The sequence below is a fragment of the Vigna umbellata genome, chromosome 5 (genome assembly GCF_029865625.1).
Source record: "Vigna umbellata cultivar VRB3 chromosome 5, Vumbellata_1.0, whole genome shotgun sequence".
In the NCBI taxonomy this organism is placed as follows: Eukaryota; Viridiplantae; Streptophyta; class Magnoliopsida; order Fabales; family Fabaceae; genus Vigna; species Vigna umbellata.
The window spans coordinates 17895220-17910888 of record NC_142169.1 but is presented as its reverse complement, the minus strand read 5'-3'; the positions used below and the strand labels follow the sequence as shown (position 1 = coordinate 17910888).

Genomic DNA, 15669 nt, shown 5'->3' with positions numbered 1-15669 from the left:
GGTGTGACAAATATGGAGAAGAAACTCAAACAAAAAGATGAAGAGATTCAGCGAATAATTAGACTTCTGGATGAACCTAATGAAATTATGAATAAATAGAGGGCGGAGCTTGAGGAGCTAAAGACGGCTTGACAAGGAGGAGGAACCATCTAGTTTTCTTGAACTAGATGAAAATGGGAAAGAAGAAGATGAAGATGTTGAGAATAACCAAGGTATGGGAAGCTCAGATATTAAGATAACAAAAAATATGATGAATAAAATTTCGGACGAGATGAAAAAGTCGGCCAATGTTGTTGAGAGGTCGGCCAAGATTGTTGAGAAATCGCCTAAAGTCATAAACGAGTTGGTCGAGGTAAATGAAAAGTTGGGTAGAATAAAGAACCAATTGTCCAATGCATTAAAGAGTTCAGTTAAGGTTAAAGACAACACGACCAACATGGAGAAAAATAAAAATCCAAATCACTACAAGAAAATAGTTATTTATCTACATATTATTATATACGGATTTAAATCTGTATATAAAAATCTTATTATATACAGATATTATATACGGATATTAAAAATTGAGTTAGATAAAAAAAAATCCGTATGTAATAGAAAACATCTTTGCCTCTTATTTTCCGTATATAAGATTTGTATCTAATGATTAAAAATTAAAATTAATTTTTTCTTTAACCTAACACTCTCGAAATCACTCGCATTTTCCCCTCTTTCTGGAAATCGCTCGCGTTCTCTTCCTCACAGAACCTCTCACTTGCAGTCTCCCACCGTCAAAATCGCGTTTCTCCCTCTTCCTCCCACAACAACTCACAGAACCCTTCCACTTCCATTTTCCCCTCTCTTGAAATCACTCGCATTTTTTTTCCTCTTCCTCACACAACCTCTCATTTGCACTCTCCCACTGTCAAAATCGCGTTTCTCCCTCTTCCTCCCACAACTCAGAACCCTTCCACTTCAACTCTCACACCGGCATTTCGTTAGTGTGGCTATCACTCACTGCCGTCGTCGTTCACTATCGGCGGTGACTCTTCAGTAAGTTCCTAATCTTCTTCCTTCAAGCCCTAACCTTCTTATCCTAAATTTATCTAATCTAGTGTTTTCTTTCGCAAGGTGCAAATCTTTCTTCCCACTTCCACCCCCAAAATCTAGGGTTTCATCTATCTAACCCTTTTTTCTTTCTTTGGTTTTGCGCTCCAATAATATTTGGTTTCCAATTTGCTCACTTGCTTTTGGTTTTTTCGTGGTCATGTCTTTAATGTGTTTTGATGGTTGTAATTGATTCAAATTTCTGGCTTTTTAGGTTTTCCAGGGTTTAGGAATGGCTATGGGAATGGTTAAATGGAAAGCACATCTATAGTCAACATGGTATAGTTCTTCAATCTTGACTTTCAAAAACTTTTGTCGTTTGTGTTGGAAAAAAACTTGCATACGTTCTTTTCGAGCGAACATTTGGATTTTTTCTTTGTTTTTTCATAAGATTATTTCACTTGTTAAATATTTAACACTAATATGTATTGCTTTCATCTTTAGATCTTTTGAACAAAATTGACTTCTGGGTTCATCTTAGTCTTCTGATATATGTAATCAGAGAAACTAGGTTTGGCTAGATGCTGTTGTTTTGGTAAATCATTGGCACAGTTAATGGAAGTGGCTATTGAAATCAAAGGTTGGGGCATACCACAAGCCTTGGTGGAATTTGTGGTTTACAAATTGCTTATCAAGGAGTATACATATTCTAGACTTTCTGCATCAAGCCTTTGTCATTTAATCAGTCAGACATGCTTAGCCCAGTCTTTGAAATGAATTACACCACCATTTCTTGTTATTCATTGTGTTGTGTGAATATTATAAGGACCATTATTGTGATCATAAAAAAGCTAGAACATTGTGTTTGAACAACCTCAATAGTTGTTTGTACAATTTACTTTGTTTCTTATCAATTGTTCTTTCCTTGAATTTTATTTTAACAATCTTCTTATGATTATTTGGGTAGGTGATAGCAATGAAATGTTGAGGTCCTTAACTATTTTATTGTTAACAATTTTTTCTGCAGAACCTGTGCCTAAAAAGGTTCTTGACTTGATGAATGTTGAAAAGCTTACATGGGGGAATGTGGCCCACCACCTTCAGGCATTGATGATATTGTTCTATTCATAGAGCATACGATAAGGCTGCTATCGTGGAGTAAATGCTGATATAAACTTTAGTTTGGGAGATTATGAGGAGGATTTGAAGCAGGTATTGAACATGGTAGGCTATCAATTTTATTTGATTTTTCTGTCAGTTTAATTCATGATTTGATTGAGTTGCAGATGAGAATTTTGACAAAGGAAGAGTTTGTGCTTGTTCTTCATCGACAAATCAGTGAAATATTGAGGAGAAACGCAACTCAGATAAGTGCTTTAGCTCTTCACAAAGGTGGTCAAGGAGAACAAAGTATAAGACCATTTATTAGCAAGACGTGAGAACTTCTATTTCAAGCATTATACCTTATTCAAATTTAAACTTTAACTTTAGTTCATTATATTCTTAGTTTCTCATCTTAGTTAATCTGGTTTTATATATGAAATCTGTGCAAGTTATCAAACACTATTATCTAAAAGTTTTTATATAAAAATCAAGTAGATCTACAATTACTTATTTTTTATCCTACCATGATAAGGTTTCATGAATTTGTGTGCCAACTGACAAGGTTATCCAAACATAAAGGTCTGCAATAGTCATTTATTAGGATACTGAATGTATTGTCCTTATATGAATGAAATTGTGTGGAGTAATAAGGAGTTTAATCCAAAAGGGTTCTTCATTTTGTATTTTCTGTGTCGATTTTATACTAAGTCTTCTGTCAAGTATGATGAAGAAAAAGTGGAGAGCAATTTTGGAGAACATTGATTCATGAAAGTTGACTTTAAATTTAAGCATGCACTTGCCATAATCTTGATTTGAGTATGGGGATTTCTCCTGGGGATTTGAGTCTCGGGATTTACCTAAATCAATATGTTGTTTAGTTTATGTTGTGCCATGCTATATTGATTTCTTATGTTACAATTATGCCATCTTTTGGTTAGTTAGTATTATGAATCTAAAATAATTTTGCTGTGCTAGACAAAGATAAAGTTCTAGCTTCTGCTAAGAACCCATCATCATAAATAACCCTTAAAGAGATAAATACACGCCGTCTTCAATGCTTCAGTCATTCACTAATTTCAAGAAAAGTCAATAAACTTATTTTCAATTTAACTTCTTTTCTATCTTCTTTTTTATCCTTATCACTATTTCTAGTATTTTGACAAAAAAAGTTTGTTCTTTAGGTTTTAAATTTGAAGATAATATACCTTTTTAATTATATATTTTATTTAATTAATGTGGAGAGAAAAAGATTAATGTTATTGGGTGCTTTTTTTGCAGGTGGAAATGCTGAGAAGGACCATGCTTGTTAGGAGAGATTTAAGGACATGGACTTCCGAAGAAGTGTTTTTAAAGTAGACAGAAACAACCCAGTTTAGATGTGGCTACAAAAACTGCTACGACACTTGCAATTGTGCCTTCATAGTAATAGGTTCTATATTCTGGTTTTACAAGAAGACGTTGCCCCTCCTATTGTCAATCATAGTTATTCACTCATTTTATTGAAAGTTGAAACTAATGACAATAACCTTATATAATATTATATTGTATTTATAAGTTTCTTTGTTTGTTTTAAGGCTCGTAGTTCTATTGTCAATCATAATTATTCACTCATTTTATTGAAAGTTGAAACTAATGACAATATACTTATATAATATTATATTGTATTTATAAGTTTTTTGTTTTAAGGCTCCCTGATCTTTACAAATAAAGGAATTATTTTTTTTTCTCTATCCATATGTTACATACAGATTTATCCGTATGTAATTACATATGTAATTATATATGTACTTATATACGGATATTATATACGGATTTATCCGTATATAATTTATATACGGATAAATCCGTATATAACTTAGCTACGAGTATATTATATACGGATTTTTTTCCGTATGTATTTCGTATGTAATTAATCATTATATACGGATTTTGAATGTTACATACGGATTTTAGCAGTATGTAATTCCAATTTTTCTTGTAGTGAATATGGTTAAAGGAAGCAAGCTTGATGTGGGATGATGCACATGAAAATTCGATTAAAGGATTAAGATTTTAAGTTTATGGGGAAGTTTTGTTGGGATAAACTTAAATTTTAGGGGTTTATGAATAATTTTGTTTAAATCTTATTTTCTTAGTATGCATTTAATAATATTTAGTTTGATTTTGATAGATATAAAATTGGGATAAAGAGTTTTTAGTTTCCATTAATTTAGGTACGGTATATTTTGATTATATAAGATAGAGATAGATTAAGTAATTGTTTTTATTTTGAGTCAATTATATTTTGTTTTTAGTTTTTATTATTTGTATTTGGCCCAAAGTTTTATTTACATCTATTTAAAGGGTGCCAATGTTAAATGAAAATAAACACAATGAATTGAAGAGTATCATAATAGTTTGGGTCACATTTTTTTAACATCCTTTTCCTTGATTGCAGGTAGATGTAAAGAATAAACCAATAGTTTCGCTAAGATTAAAATTAGAAGGGAGAAGAAGCAATTGGTTGGTCGTTCACATGCAAATTTATCTTCTCTTCCCAAGTTCAAAAAAATATGTGAGTTTGTAGGTTGGCTCGCCCCGACCATCTTCGGCTTGTTTGTGTGGGTTACATGTTATACGGGATGGGCCAAAACATGCCAATGGGCTCAAAAGTTCAGTCTGTGCCACACTTTTTCTTGTGGTCCTTCATTGCCACCCCCTACTACCTCTACACCTGCTTGTTTTGATTAGGGCTGGACAAAAATAACTGATTTGTACTGCACTATAATTAATTGTACTATATTATACTTAAAAAAAACTGATCCATTTTTACTAAAAGTTCAGTATACTATTTTATGATTTAGTTTTTAAAAAACTGAACTTATAACAGTTTCAGTTCAGTTAACTTTGAGAATTGTATATACTCTTTCTTCTTCTTTAGTTTCCGTTCAACTGTTTCGTCTTGCCAAGAAAACGTTATTTAATAATAAAATATTAATAAAAGAAACCGTTTACATAAAAAATTAATAATGAATTTTTTAAGACAAATTTTTTATCACAAATTTTTATATTTTTTTTATCAATAAACATATATTACTTTTTAAATAATATTATTTTAAGTAATAAAAGTAAAATATATTTTTTTAAATTTAAATTTATTAAATGATTAAGTAATAGAAATCATAAAAGAAAAAAAGACTGTGTAAAAAAATAATACTTTAAATATATTATATTCTTTAACATATTATTAAATATGTAAAAATATGTTAAAAAAACTTTTAATCATATTAAAATGTGTGTAAATGCACACACTAAAATAACTATTTATTTTAAAAATCAACTTACTTTAAAATAAATATCAATATTATTATTTTTAAATGATATTATTTTACAGACTAAAACTAAAATATATTTTTTAACGTTAAATTTATTAAATGACTATATAATGAAATATCATAAAAAAATAGTAATATAGCAAAAATAATTAATATTAGAGAAATATCAAATGACAAAAAAATTAACATAAGAGTAACTTTTCTAGTATCATCTTTTATTATATTATAATAATTAATAAATATTAGTTTAATTTTTACATAATAAAATATAAATAATAAATAATTGATTAATAAAACAATTTTATGAGGCAACAAAATAAATATAAATAAAAAATTATTTTAAAATAAAATAAGTAGATAAAATAAATTATACACACATATAAAACAAAAAAAATATAAATAAAAAATTAAAAAAATAAATATAAAAGTAAAATAATATTCATGACAAAATAAATATAAATAAAAAATAAAAAATAAAATAAAATAAAATAAAGAAAAAATAAAATAATTTCCATACACATATAATAATAAAAGAAATATAAATAAAATAGAAAATAATAATATCAAATAATTAAAAAGTTAATTTGTAAGACACTTATGAATAAAATAAAATAAAAATTAAAATAAATTTCAATTAAAAAGAACATGTATTGTTATATTATTCAGTTTAAAAACTAGTATAATTCAGTTTAAAAATAGTACAATTCAGTTTAAAATTAATAAAGGTAGTAGTTGAGTTCAGTTTATATTGTAGTTTAGTACAATTTAGTATAATTCAGTTCCGTCCAGTTTGATAAAACAAAAAACAGTTCAGTTTGTCTGAACCGTTTTACAGTTGAGTTTAGACAAATTAGTTTTTAATTCATTACATATTTTAGTAGTACAGTGCAGTTGAGTTCTATTTGCCCATCCCTAGTCCTTCATGAGCACTTCCTAGTCTCTTTACAATTGATTATATACGGAGACTTTCTTTTGATACCAAGAATGAGACCTTGAGTCCAAGTCATTGCATTTCCATTACCCTCTCATTTGGTCTTATGCATTCTTCCACTACTCCTCCATGTTAATTATGTCGTAACCTTACATTTTTTTTTCTTCTTCATTCTCTATTTTGATAGTTTTTCTAAGGTTTGCTTGTTAACATATCTTTCTAATGCTCCTCTATATGTTTTTTTAGTATATAGATTTTTACTTTTCTTTCCATAAATTAATTTGCAACATGCAATCTGAAACTATTAGTGTGAATTGTAATGTTGATGATATTATAAATAATGAAAAAAGTAATGAATCATCTTCAATTAATAATGAAGATAATGATGTTTAAAAAGAGAGAAGAAAGTTAAGACTTGTATATCAGAAGTTTGGAAATATTTTTATAAGATTGGTGTGAAAGATGTCAAAGAGAAGGCCAAATGTGTGGTCAAGATATAATTGGTAGATCTAAAGTAAGTACTTCAAAATTCTTGTGTCATTTGAAAAAAAAAGTGTCATGTTAGCCTAAAGTACAAAGACGTAAGAAGAATGATAATTAACAATACCGAAAATTTATGGAGTAGGAAACTTGATCATAAATATGTTTGTGAGATTATGACAAAGAACTATCATCAAACATGGTTTGCCATTTTATTTTTTTAATATAAATGGATTAGGGAATTTTTTTTACATATTTGTATCAAGATGTAAAACATGTGATTAGAAATATAGTTATGTTTAATTTGTGGCAATTTCATCTTGAAATAATGGAGAAAATCAAAACTCATATTGCATTAATGTCATAACTGAATTTTTTTTACTTTGTTGGAATGTTTGTACTCAAGAGGAATATATTTGTTTAAGAACATACTTTGTTGATAATAATCAGAAATTGAATAGTAAGATTTTTTTTTTATAATGAACCTCCGTGTTATGGTTTAGCAAATAAAGTGTTTGAATGTTTAGATGAGTGAGAAATTGACAAGAAAAGATTTTCTATAATTTTTTACAGTGTTAGTACTAATAATCATATGCAACAAATTTTATGTGATCAATTAAGGTTACAAAATAGCTTATTTGGTGATGGTGAATTTTTGTCATTGAGGTGTTGTGCTCATATCTTAAATCTTATAGATCAAGAGGCTTTGAAAGTGGTTGAAGTTGCTTTAAGAAAAATTAGAAAAAGCATTAAATGTGTAAAAGGATTTCAGGCAAGAAAAATAGCATTAACTAGATGTGTTGTTCAAGTGAAAGGTATTAATACTAAGGTGGACTTAAGGTTAGATTTACCAACTAGACCAAATTTTATTTTTCTTATGCTTGAAAGTGATCTTAAGCATTGTTGCACTTTTGGAAGTTTCACTATATGTGGAAGAAATTTAAACATTATCTAGTGAAAAAGATCTTGAGGAAATATGAAATTTTAAGGTCATTTTATAAAATAACCAATTTGATTTTAGAAACATCTTATTCAACCTCTAATTATTACTTCATGTAAGTATGGAAAATTAAATGGTTGTTAAGGGATACACTCAAAAGTGATGACCCATTAATAAAAGACATGACAAAACGGATTATGGAAAAGTTTAACAAAAGTATTGGAGTAAATATAATACTACTCTTTTAATTGCTATGATTCTTTATCCTCGGATAATCCTTGAAAGCACTTTGATTTTACTACATAAAGCTTGATTCATCCACTTGTGATGAAAAATTTAATCATATAAAGACAACATGTAAAAACTCTTTGAAAGATATATGAATGTAAGGTCAAACTCCTCTTAAGCATCAAGATCTCAACTTTCTTGTTTAGGAGAAAAATATTTCAACATAGAAAAGAACTAAGAGATTGATTCATAGTCATCATTCCTATTTATTGTTATTATTTACTATTATATAATTGTTATTAATCACTTTTTATGTTTGCTATAGGAATGTATCAATTATGCGAGTCAAAATGTTAATGTAATTAACAAGTTTGAGTTAGATTTGTATTTAATTGAAACATCACTTGAACCAAAATATTTTTTCCAAATTAGATGTTTTTAGCTATTGGAAGGATTACCAACTTAATCTTTGTAGATTTGACATTTCAACATTCCAATATCTAAGTGTTGCTATTTAGCTGTTGGTCATATTAATTTTTTCCTAACAATGTTCAAGTACTAATTTTAACTCAAATTGATTAATAGCTTAAAAATATTGTTAATTTCACTTATATTACATTCTAATATTTTCTTGATATCATACTTTTAAATTATGTTATTTGCTAATAATTTGTTTTTGTTTTTAAATATGAAGATAATGAAGATGTTTAAAAGAAAATATTGTAGATTTTTCAATCCATGACTCTACTATTATTCATGGACAACAGTTCTAGTTAAGGATATGTTGGCTTTTTTAAAATTGATTTTTTGGAAACTAACGCATTGTTCGTTTGAACAGATTTTACTGTTCAGAAACGAATGCGAGTGACGATTTGAGAATCCAGTCGTGTTCGGATGAGAGAAAACACGAGGAAATGCGAGTGATGATTTGCGGGATACCATGTTTTTTCATCACCCACAACTTTGAAGACAAGAGATTTTCAGTGTATTGGTAAGATCGTTTTTTTATATCTAATTGTTTAATGTACTGTATATGATTTATATCTGTTCATCAAAGACCAGAGAAATCAACATTCATTATTTCTTATTACTTGTGATGTTTGCTCATTTATATGTTCAGGATCTGTAAGGATGCCAGCATCTCTTTGCGGTGTTGTTGGTCTAAAACCAACTTTTGCACGTATACCACATGATGGGTAGGTATTCATATTTGTTTTATCATCTTTAAATACTTTAAGGATTATAATGTAATAACTTAGGAGAATGATCTTCTGCTATATTCAGAGTTCTTCCCCTGAATTGGACAGTTGGAATGGTTGGAATACTAGCAGGCACAGTTGAGGATGCATTGATTGTGTTAGTACTCCTTTCTATGATATTCTTTCTACAAGGAAATTTTAAGATTGGTTTTTCAACATCTACTGTTTCATTGTTTATAGTTATGCAGCTATCAGTGGTGAAATTCCATATCAGAAGATTTTCAGTGTATTGGTAAGATCGTTTTTCAAATTAATGATTTTTTACCATCGATTACTCTGTCCATGTTTATAATATCACATGATTCTGATTAGATATGCACTTTCAAGTTCTAAATTTCTAATATCTTTGAATTTCTTATTATTTAATCTTCATACCAGATTAGCAAAATACGGAAAGGTTAGATAGAGTCCTTTTGGCAGCTACAAATATCTGCATTATGATTATAAAAATTTTAGAAATAGGTTAACATCATGTTGTTTAACCACTACTTCCATCAATTAGTGGTTTGATGATTGCAGCAATGAAGTCAGAATATGATGCTCCAAAACTTTGCTCAAGCTTCAGGATCATTACAATTGGAAGGTACTGAAAAATATAAAAATGCTAACGGTGACCACTGATATATTAGCATGGTTTCTGCTTTCCCCACATAAACAAAATCGTATCTTATTTGATGTGAATTTGGAAGAAGCCATCTTTTTAAGGCAGAAATTTCTTAAAGCACTTATAATACTGTTACTGAACCCATAATTGAGAAACAACACATGCTAACTTTCTGTCTCAAACATGCAAGATCATAGATACCAGAGATAGAAGCAATGCGCCTGGCTCACTATATAACAATCGAATCTGAGTCTTCCACTGCACTTAATTCATTTAAACAAAAGTATGCAATCTTATAATCTTTTTACCTTCCTCCATTATTCTCTAGCTTGAAAAGTATTGTTGCTGATATCAGCAAATTACTACCAAAGGAATTTTGCAGAATTAGGATGGGATGTAAGAGTAGCACAAAGCATCTATGGTGCTTTCAGCGGCATGGAATATCTTAAAGCTCAACAAATGAGGTAAGATATGAAAAATTAAGCCAATAAATTATGCTAATTAATAAAATTACTATTTTTTGAACACACTCTTCACTCTTAACAAAAAATTAAAATTTATTAGAACATCCTGTTTGCAAATTACTTCTGCATTATAATTTTTTTCCTAAATTCATTTTACTTCTAAAAATTATAATTTTTTTAATAAATTCATTTTACTAAATTATAATTTTTTTACTTTTAAAAAATTAATTTTAATTATTATTTTTAATTTTTTACTCTTTATAAACATTTTTTCAATTAAATATAACATTAACAAATAACATTTTATATTACTAGGGACATTTTGGTAATCATTAATTTCTACCAATTAAACAAATTTTTTAAATATGTCCCATCAATCAAATTCTATACTAATTCTCACAAACTTTACCTCCAAATCTACTCTCAATTACCCACAAATCCACTCAAAAAAATAACAAGGCTTAATACCTTATTTTGTCCTCAATTTCGCTCAAAAATGTCAAATTAGTCCCTCCTTTAAAAGATGCGTCAATTACGTCCTCATTTAATAAAATTTGCATCAATGAAATCCCTTCCGTTAAATCCGTACAAACGGCGTTAATTAAATCCGTAGAAGAGAGAGAAAAATAATTAAGGTCGTTTGTACAGATTTAACGGAAAGGATTTCATTAACATGTAAATTTTATTAAGTGAGGACATAATTGACACATTTTTTAAAGGATGTACTAATTTGACATTTTCGAGCAAAACTGGAGACAAAATAGGGTATTAAGCCTAACAAAAATATTACCCTGAAATCCACTCAAATTCATTCAAATCATCCTCCCAACTTACCTCAAAGAACAAAGCCTAAGAGATGTGCTGAATTGTAGTCACCTATTATGAATTTGAAGTCAAAAATAGGTTCAGCCCGGAGAGACCAGTAAAATTACTATTAGACACTTTTTATTTTTTTACTTTTCCCCTTTTTTCCACCACAACCTCACCTGCATAATCTAATCTTTAAAGTGAAAAGTCTCATTTATTTCTAGTAATTGATCATCATCAGTTAAATTTTCCACATAGAAGCTTACATGAAATACATAAGCCGTTCAAATTTAGGCACTGATGATATGGCTTCTATGGCTGTGCCAAGAGGCCATGCTGTTTCCACAAGAGCATCTTCATATTCAATTTTATCAGCCAGTGTAAACTCTTGCTCAGGATCTAGGCCTGGAAACAAACAAACACGTAATATTAATAACAAAATGAAAATAATAACCAACTTGTATGAACCTGAACTTGATCATACAGTGGAAAACCTACCAAATCCATCAACCAGCAACGCATACATGTACGTAATGTCTATGCACACAAACGGAACTCTTTCTTCAGAAAGAAGTGGATAACTGGATTTGGCATCTTCAAATGTTTTTCCACAAGCTCCCTTAACCAAGTTTTCAAGATCCACAGGACGAACAATGGCATTGGGAGATTTTGGATCAACGATACCAACCTATAAAACGAACAACGAAATTACTATCACTGTAGCCTGAGAAAGAAATCCAAATCAGAAACTCATGCTAAAATAATGCTCATACGTCTCTGGACAGATAATAGAACGATGAAGTAGCATAAATATTTCTTTGTCCACTTCCTCTTCCACCGTCCCATACCCCACCAAATGAGCAATTGTGATGAGAACATGGCGCCTTCAGCTTGAGAGCCTCAAGGACTATCTCTCTGCATGCATCATAACTGGGCCCTGACTTTGGAGGGTACACTGCATACTCCACTTCTGAATATGTATAGCTTCCTATAAACAATAACAAACTCACCTGTTATTTCCATCTCTCAACGTATCATCAAGAAGTGAATGCCACAAAGCAATGACTTTGTTTACCTTCGTATCCAGCCAAAATGCAAGGGTTAGCAGAGCCATCAGTGACCTTCAAAACCTCTGCACGAAATGCTTCTGTACCATAGCGCAAGTAACTGAAACACAAATTATGGTGTTTAACTAAATATTCATATTAAGAAAATCTCACGATACACAGATATTTTTCTAAAATTGAGTCTGCTGTGTTATAATTAAAAGACTTTAAATAGTTGTGTCTCTTACAATATTATAAAAATATAAATAAAACCTGAAAATAAAATATCAACTATTTTAAAAAAAAATCTATTTATTCTATCATAAAATAATATTATACTTAGATAAACAGAAAATCATATTATCTATTCCTATTTTATCTCTATCAAAATCAAACTAAATATTACTATATCTAAAAATTAATAAATAAAATTGAAATAAAATTATTAATAAAATCCTAAAATTTAATTTTATCGTAACAATTTATTCTGAAATGAAGTGAATCCAAACTTGTCTCGTGTGTGGGGGGAGAATAAGAAACGAAACCTGTGAACATAGAGGTCGTAATTTTTGCCCTTCGCATATAGCTTCTTTATGTAAGGATCCTCTCCTTGAGGTAGTAATGGGGCATTTTTGGCTGCGTTCCTTGAGACAGCATATGCCATTTGAACTGATCCTCCTCCAAGATCAACCACTCCCACAGTCTTTGAAAACCTTTTTCCCAGCCTCCGCAGTAGATAATTCACAGCCAACTACCACTCATAAAAGTTGCAACGTAAGTCACAAAATTATAATACTGGTATCAAAATTATTTCCCAAAAATTGCGTCCAGACATCACACTGACAAATTATTCATCCATCCATATGATAAAAAACATTATACTATAAATCTAAAATAATGTGATGAGTTTAATTTACAACAAAATAATTTAATTTTTTTTTAATATTTTACTTAATTTTAAATGATGTTTTGATATTTATAAATAAATTATATATATATATATATATATATATATATTAAATAATAGTCTATTATAATAATAATTAATAAAATCACACATAATTTTTTGAAAATTCAATATATTTATTTTGTTTATTTCAAAGTGAAATAAAGATTTTTTCGAAAATAATTAACTCAATATCAATTCATAATCCCAATAATTCTTTCAAATTAATCCGTCATCCAAATAATTCATATACAGTACATTAAACAATTAGATATAAATTTTAAAATACTAAATTGCACATAAAATATAAATTTATATTTTAACCTTTGTTCTCCTTTTACTTAGAGAAAGCTTCTTTAGCTATATGTTAAACGGATTGCACTTATTCTAATATATTCTTTTTGCTTAAAAGAAAAAAAAGTGAAATAAAAGGGCTAAAGTTATGAATAGTAAAGAAATCTCTTATCCATACCCACAGATAAGAACCTTCTCGGGTTCCTTCAATTATAGCTACTGCATCATCTGATTGAAGGTTCAGAGTACTTCTGTTCTTGAACAAATTCCTAACCTGAAAGATAGCAAAACGAAAACACAAGAAGTTGAAAAGTCATGGTTAGCAAAATGAGAAAACGCTTGCAAAATGGTTAGCAAGAAGTTGAAGGCTCTGGTAATTAGTTACCGCTTGCAATATGTTTTCAGCAGCATTCCCTTCCAAAAGTCTCAAACCTGCGGTTGCCTGCATCATTAACAAAATGAAAAGACATTATGTGGAAAACGTTGTTCAGATTTTCGACCAAACGTTGTATTCATGTTATAGAGAAGAGAAAGACCCACGCCAAGCATAAGGGGTGTCTTGGGGTGCAGGTCCTCAGGGACAACATTTTCAGCTGCCTCTAAAAGTGGAATCAAAGATTGGGCAGCTTTTTCAGGATGATCCGCATATGAACTCAAACCGGGTGTGACCTACAGCACAAGAACGAAAGTAAGGTTTTACAAAACCAAAGAGATAGATGAGAACAATTATGAAGCAAAAATTAGCAGGCCAAATGACGTACCCTTGCGAGAAATTCAAGATTATTGCCAATGCGAAGGAGATCTAAGTTCTGGTCGAAATGGAAAACGTGCACTCGAGTTCCAGTGCTACCAGCATCAAAAATCACAGCATAAGAGGAAAGGTTTTCTTCTTCTTTGAGGAATACTTTCCGATTAGATAGAAGGTTGTTCCCAAGATATTCGGAGGAAGAGAATGTAGGCAGTAACAAAAGGAAGAAACTAAAGAAAAATTGAAACCCCATTCTCAAATGACTCTCACCTACCAATACAAAATTAACATGTGCCTCCTATCTAAAGAGGGAGATGATATGTACTTTATCAGATATCAAAAATTAAATTTAATATATAATACTTCAATAAATTTTCTTTTTGTTTAATAATATTACAAGAAAGTTGTAAATTATTTATCAATTATTGCCCGTTTGTCGAATGTGGATATTAGTCACGGATAAAAGATGTTCAAATAAGATCTCAAAACTTGAATGAAGTCATTAAATGAAAAATCTAATTATTGATTGAGTCTTTGCATAATCAATGTGAATGTATCGTTGATTATTTTGTCTCCTCATATAGTAAAGGTTCTTACAGTACTTTATTGATTTTGGTGGTGAGGAAGTAATTATGTCGCTGATATTGGTAACAATAATAATTAAAGCTTGAAATGTTTATGCACCGTGTACATTATCATATTCTTCAAAACCCATGCATGCTCCCTCCCTCTTCATCATTCTCCTCTTCTTATGGTTATCTAAACTGAAAATTGTAGTCCTCATATAATTAATATTACATGAATATGAATGGATATAATCCTTTAATAATAAAAAATATGTGAATAAATATTATTTATTGAAGATAAAAATATATTAATAAAGTATTTGTTAATAAAATTTATCGAGAGATACAGGTAAGTATCGATACTATGACTAATATTTGTTGATAAAATGAATATTTGAATTTTCTTTTTTCTATTCTTTCTACATCTTTTTTTTCCTTGTCATCGTTCTATCATCGGGTCATGTGAAAACATTGAAGGAATGCAATGTGAAAACATCATCTAATGACTCATTTACATTTTGTGAAGCTTGTCAATTTAGAAAATTACATGTGTTGCCGTTAAAAAAACTCTTCCTCACATGATAAGGAAATGATAAGGAAATTTTATATTTGATTCATACTAATATTTGGGGTCTTGCCCCAATTTTTTCCTCCATCTCAATTCAAATATTATGTTTATTTTATTGATGATTTTCATAGGTTCACATGATTCCATTAAAACAAAAATTAGAAACTATACATGCCTTCAATCATTTCAAAGCTATGGTTGAAAACTAGTTTAACACCAAAATTAAAGTCGTTCAGTATGAGGGAGGTGGTGAATATAAACCTTTCCAAATGATTACTTAAAAATCTCGAATTATTTTTGTTAAAAAAGGAGTGCTTAGTTTCTCACACCAAAAGGGTTGAGCT

At 29.4% G+C, this 15669-nt stretch overlaps 1 protein-coding gene and 2 long non-coding RNA genes across 3 annotated transcripts; 2 read left to right on the top strand and 1 right to left on the bottom strand.

Annotated features, from left to right (window-relative positions):
* The first annotated feature begins 670 nt into the window (after positions 1-670).
* On the top strand, positions 671-3703 carry LOC124840138 (uncharacterized). The gene is made up of 5 exons (XR_007029006.2): positions 671-1032; positions 1301-1365; positions 2054-2238; positions 2313-2461; positions 3409-3703. It is a non-coding gene; the product is annotated as an uncharacterized LOC124840138 (long non-coding RNA).
* A 5433-nt stretch (positions 3704-9136) lies between these two features.
* LOC124840139 (uncharacterized) lies at positions 9137-9504 on the top strand. The gene is made up of 3 exons (XR_007029007.2): positions 9137-9219; positions 9308-9379; positions 9463-9504. It is a non-coding gene; the product is annotated as an uncharacterized LOC124840139 (long non-coding RNA).
* Positions 9505-11351: 1847 nt separating this feature from the next.
* Positions 11352-14489, bottom strand: LOC124840141 (nucleoside-triphosphatase-like). Its single transcript, XM_047316141.2, has 9 exons — positions 14205-14489; positions 13984-14112; positions 13829-13885; positions 13622-13717; positions 12749-12954; positions 12233-12324; positions 11931-12145; positions 11656-11845; positions 11352-11562 (listed from the first exon to the last, which is right to left on the bottom strand). The coding sequence occupies exons 1-9, from the start codon at positions 14442-14444 to the stop codon at positions 11420-11422; spliced, it is 1368 nt and encodes a 455-aa protein (XP_047172097.2). The 5' UTR covers positions 14445-14489; the 3' UTR covers positions 11352-11419.
* Between the last annotated feature and the right edge of the window lie 1180 nt (positions 14490-15669).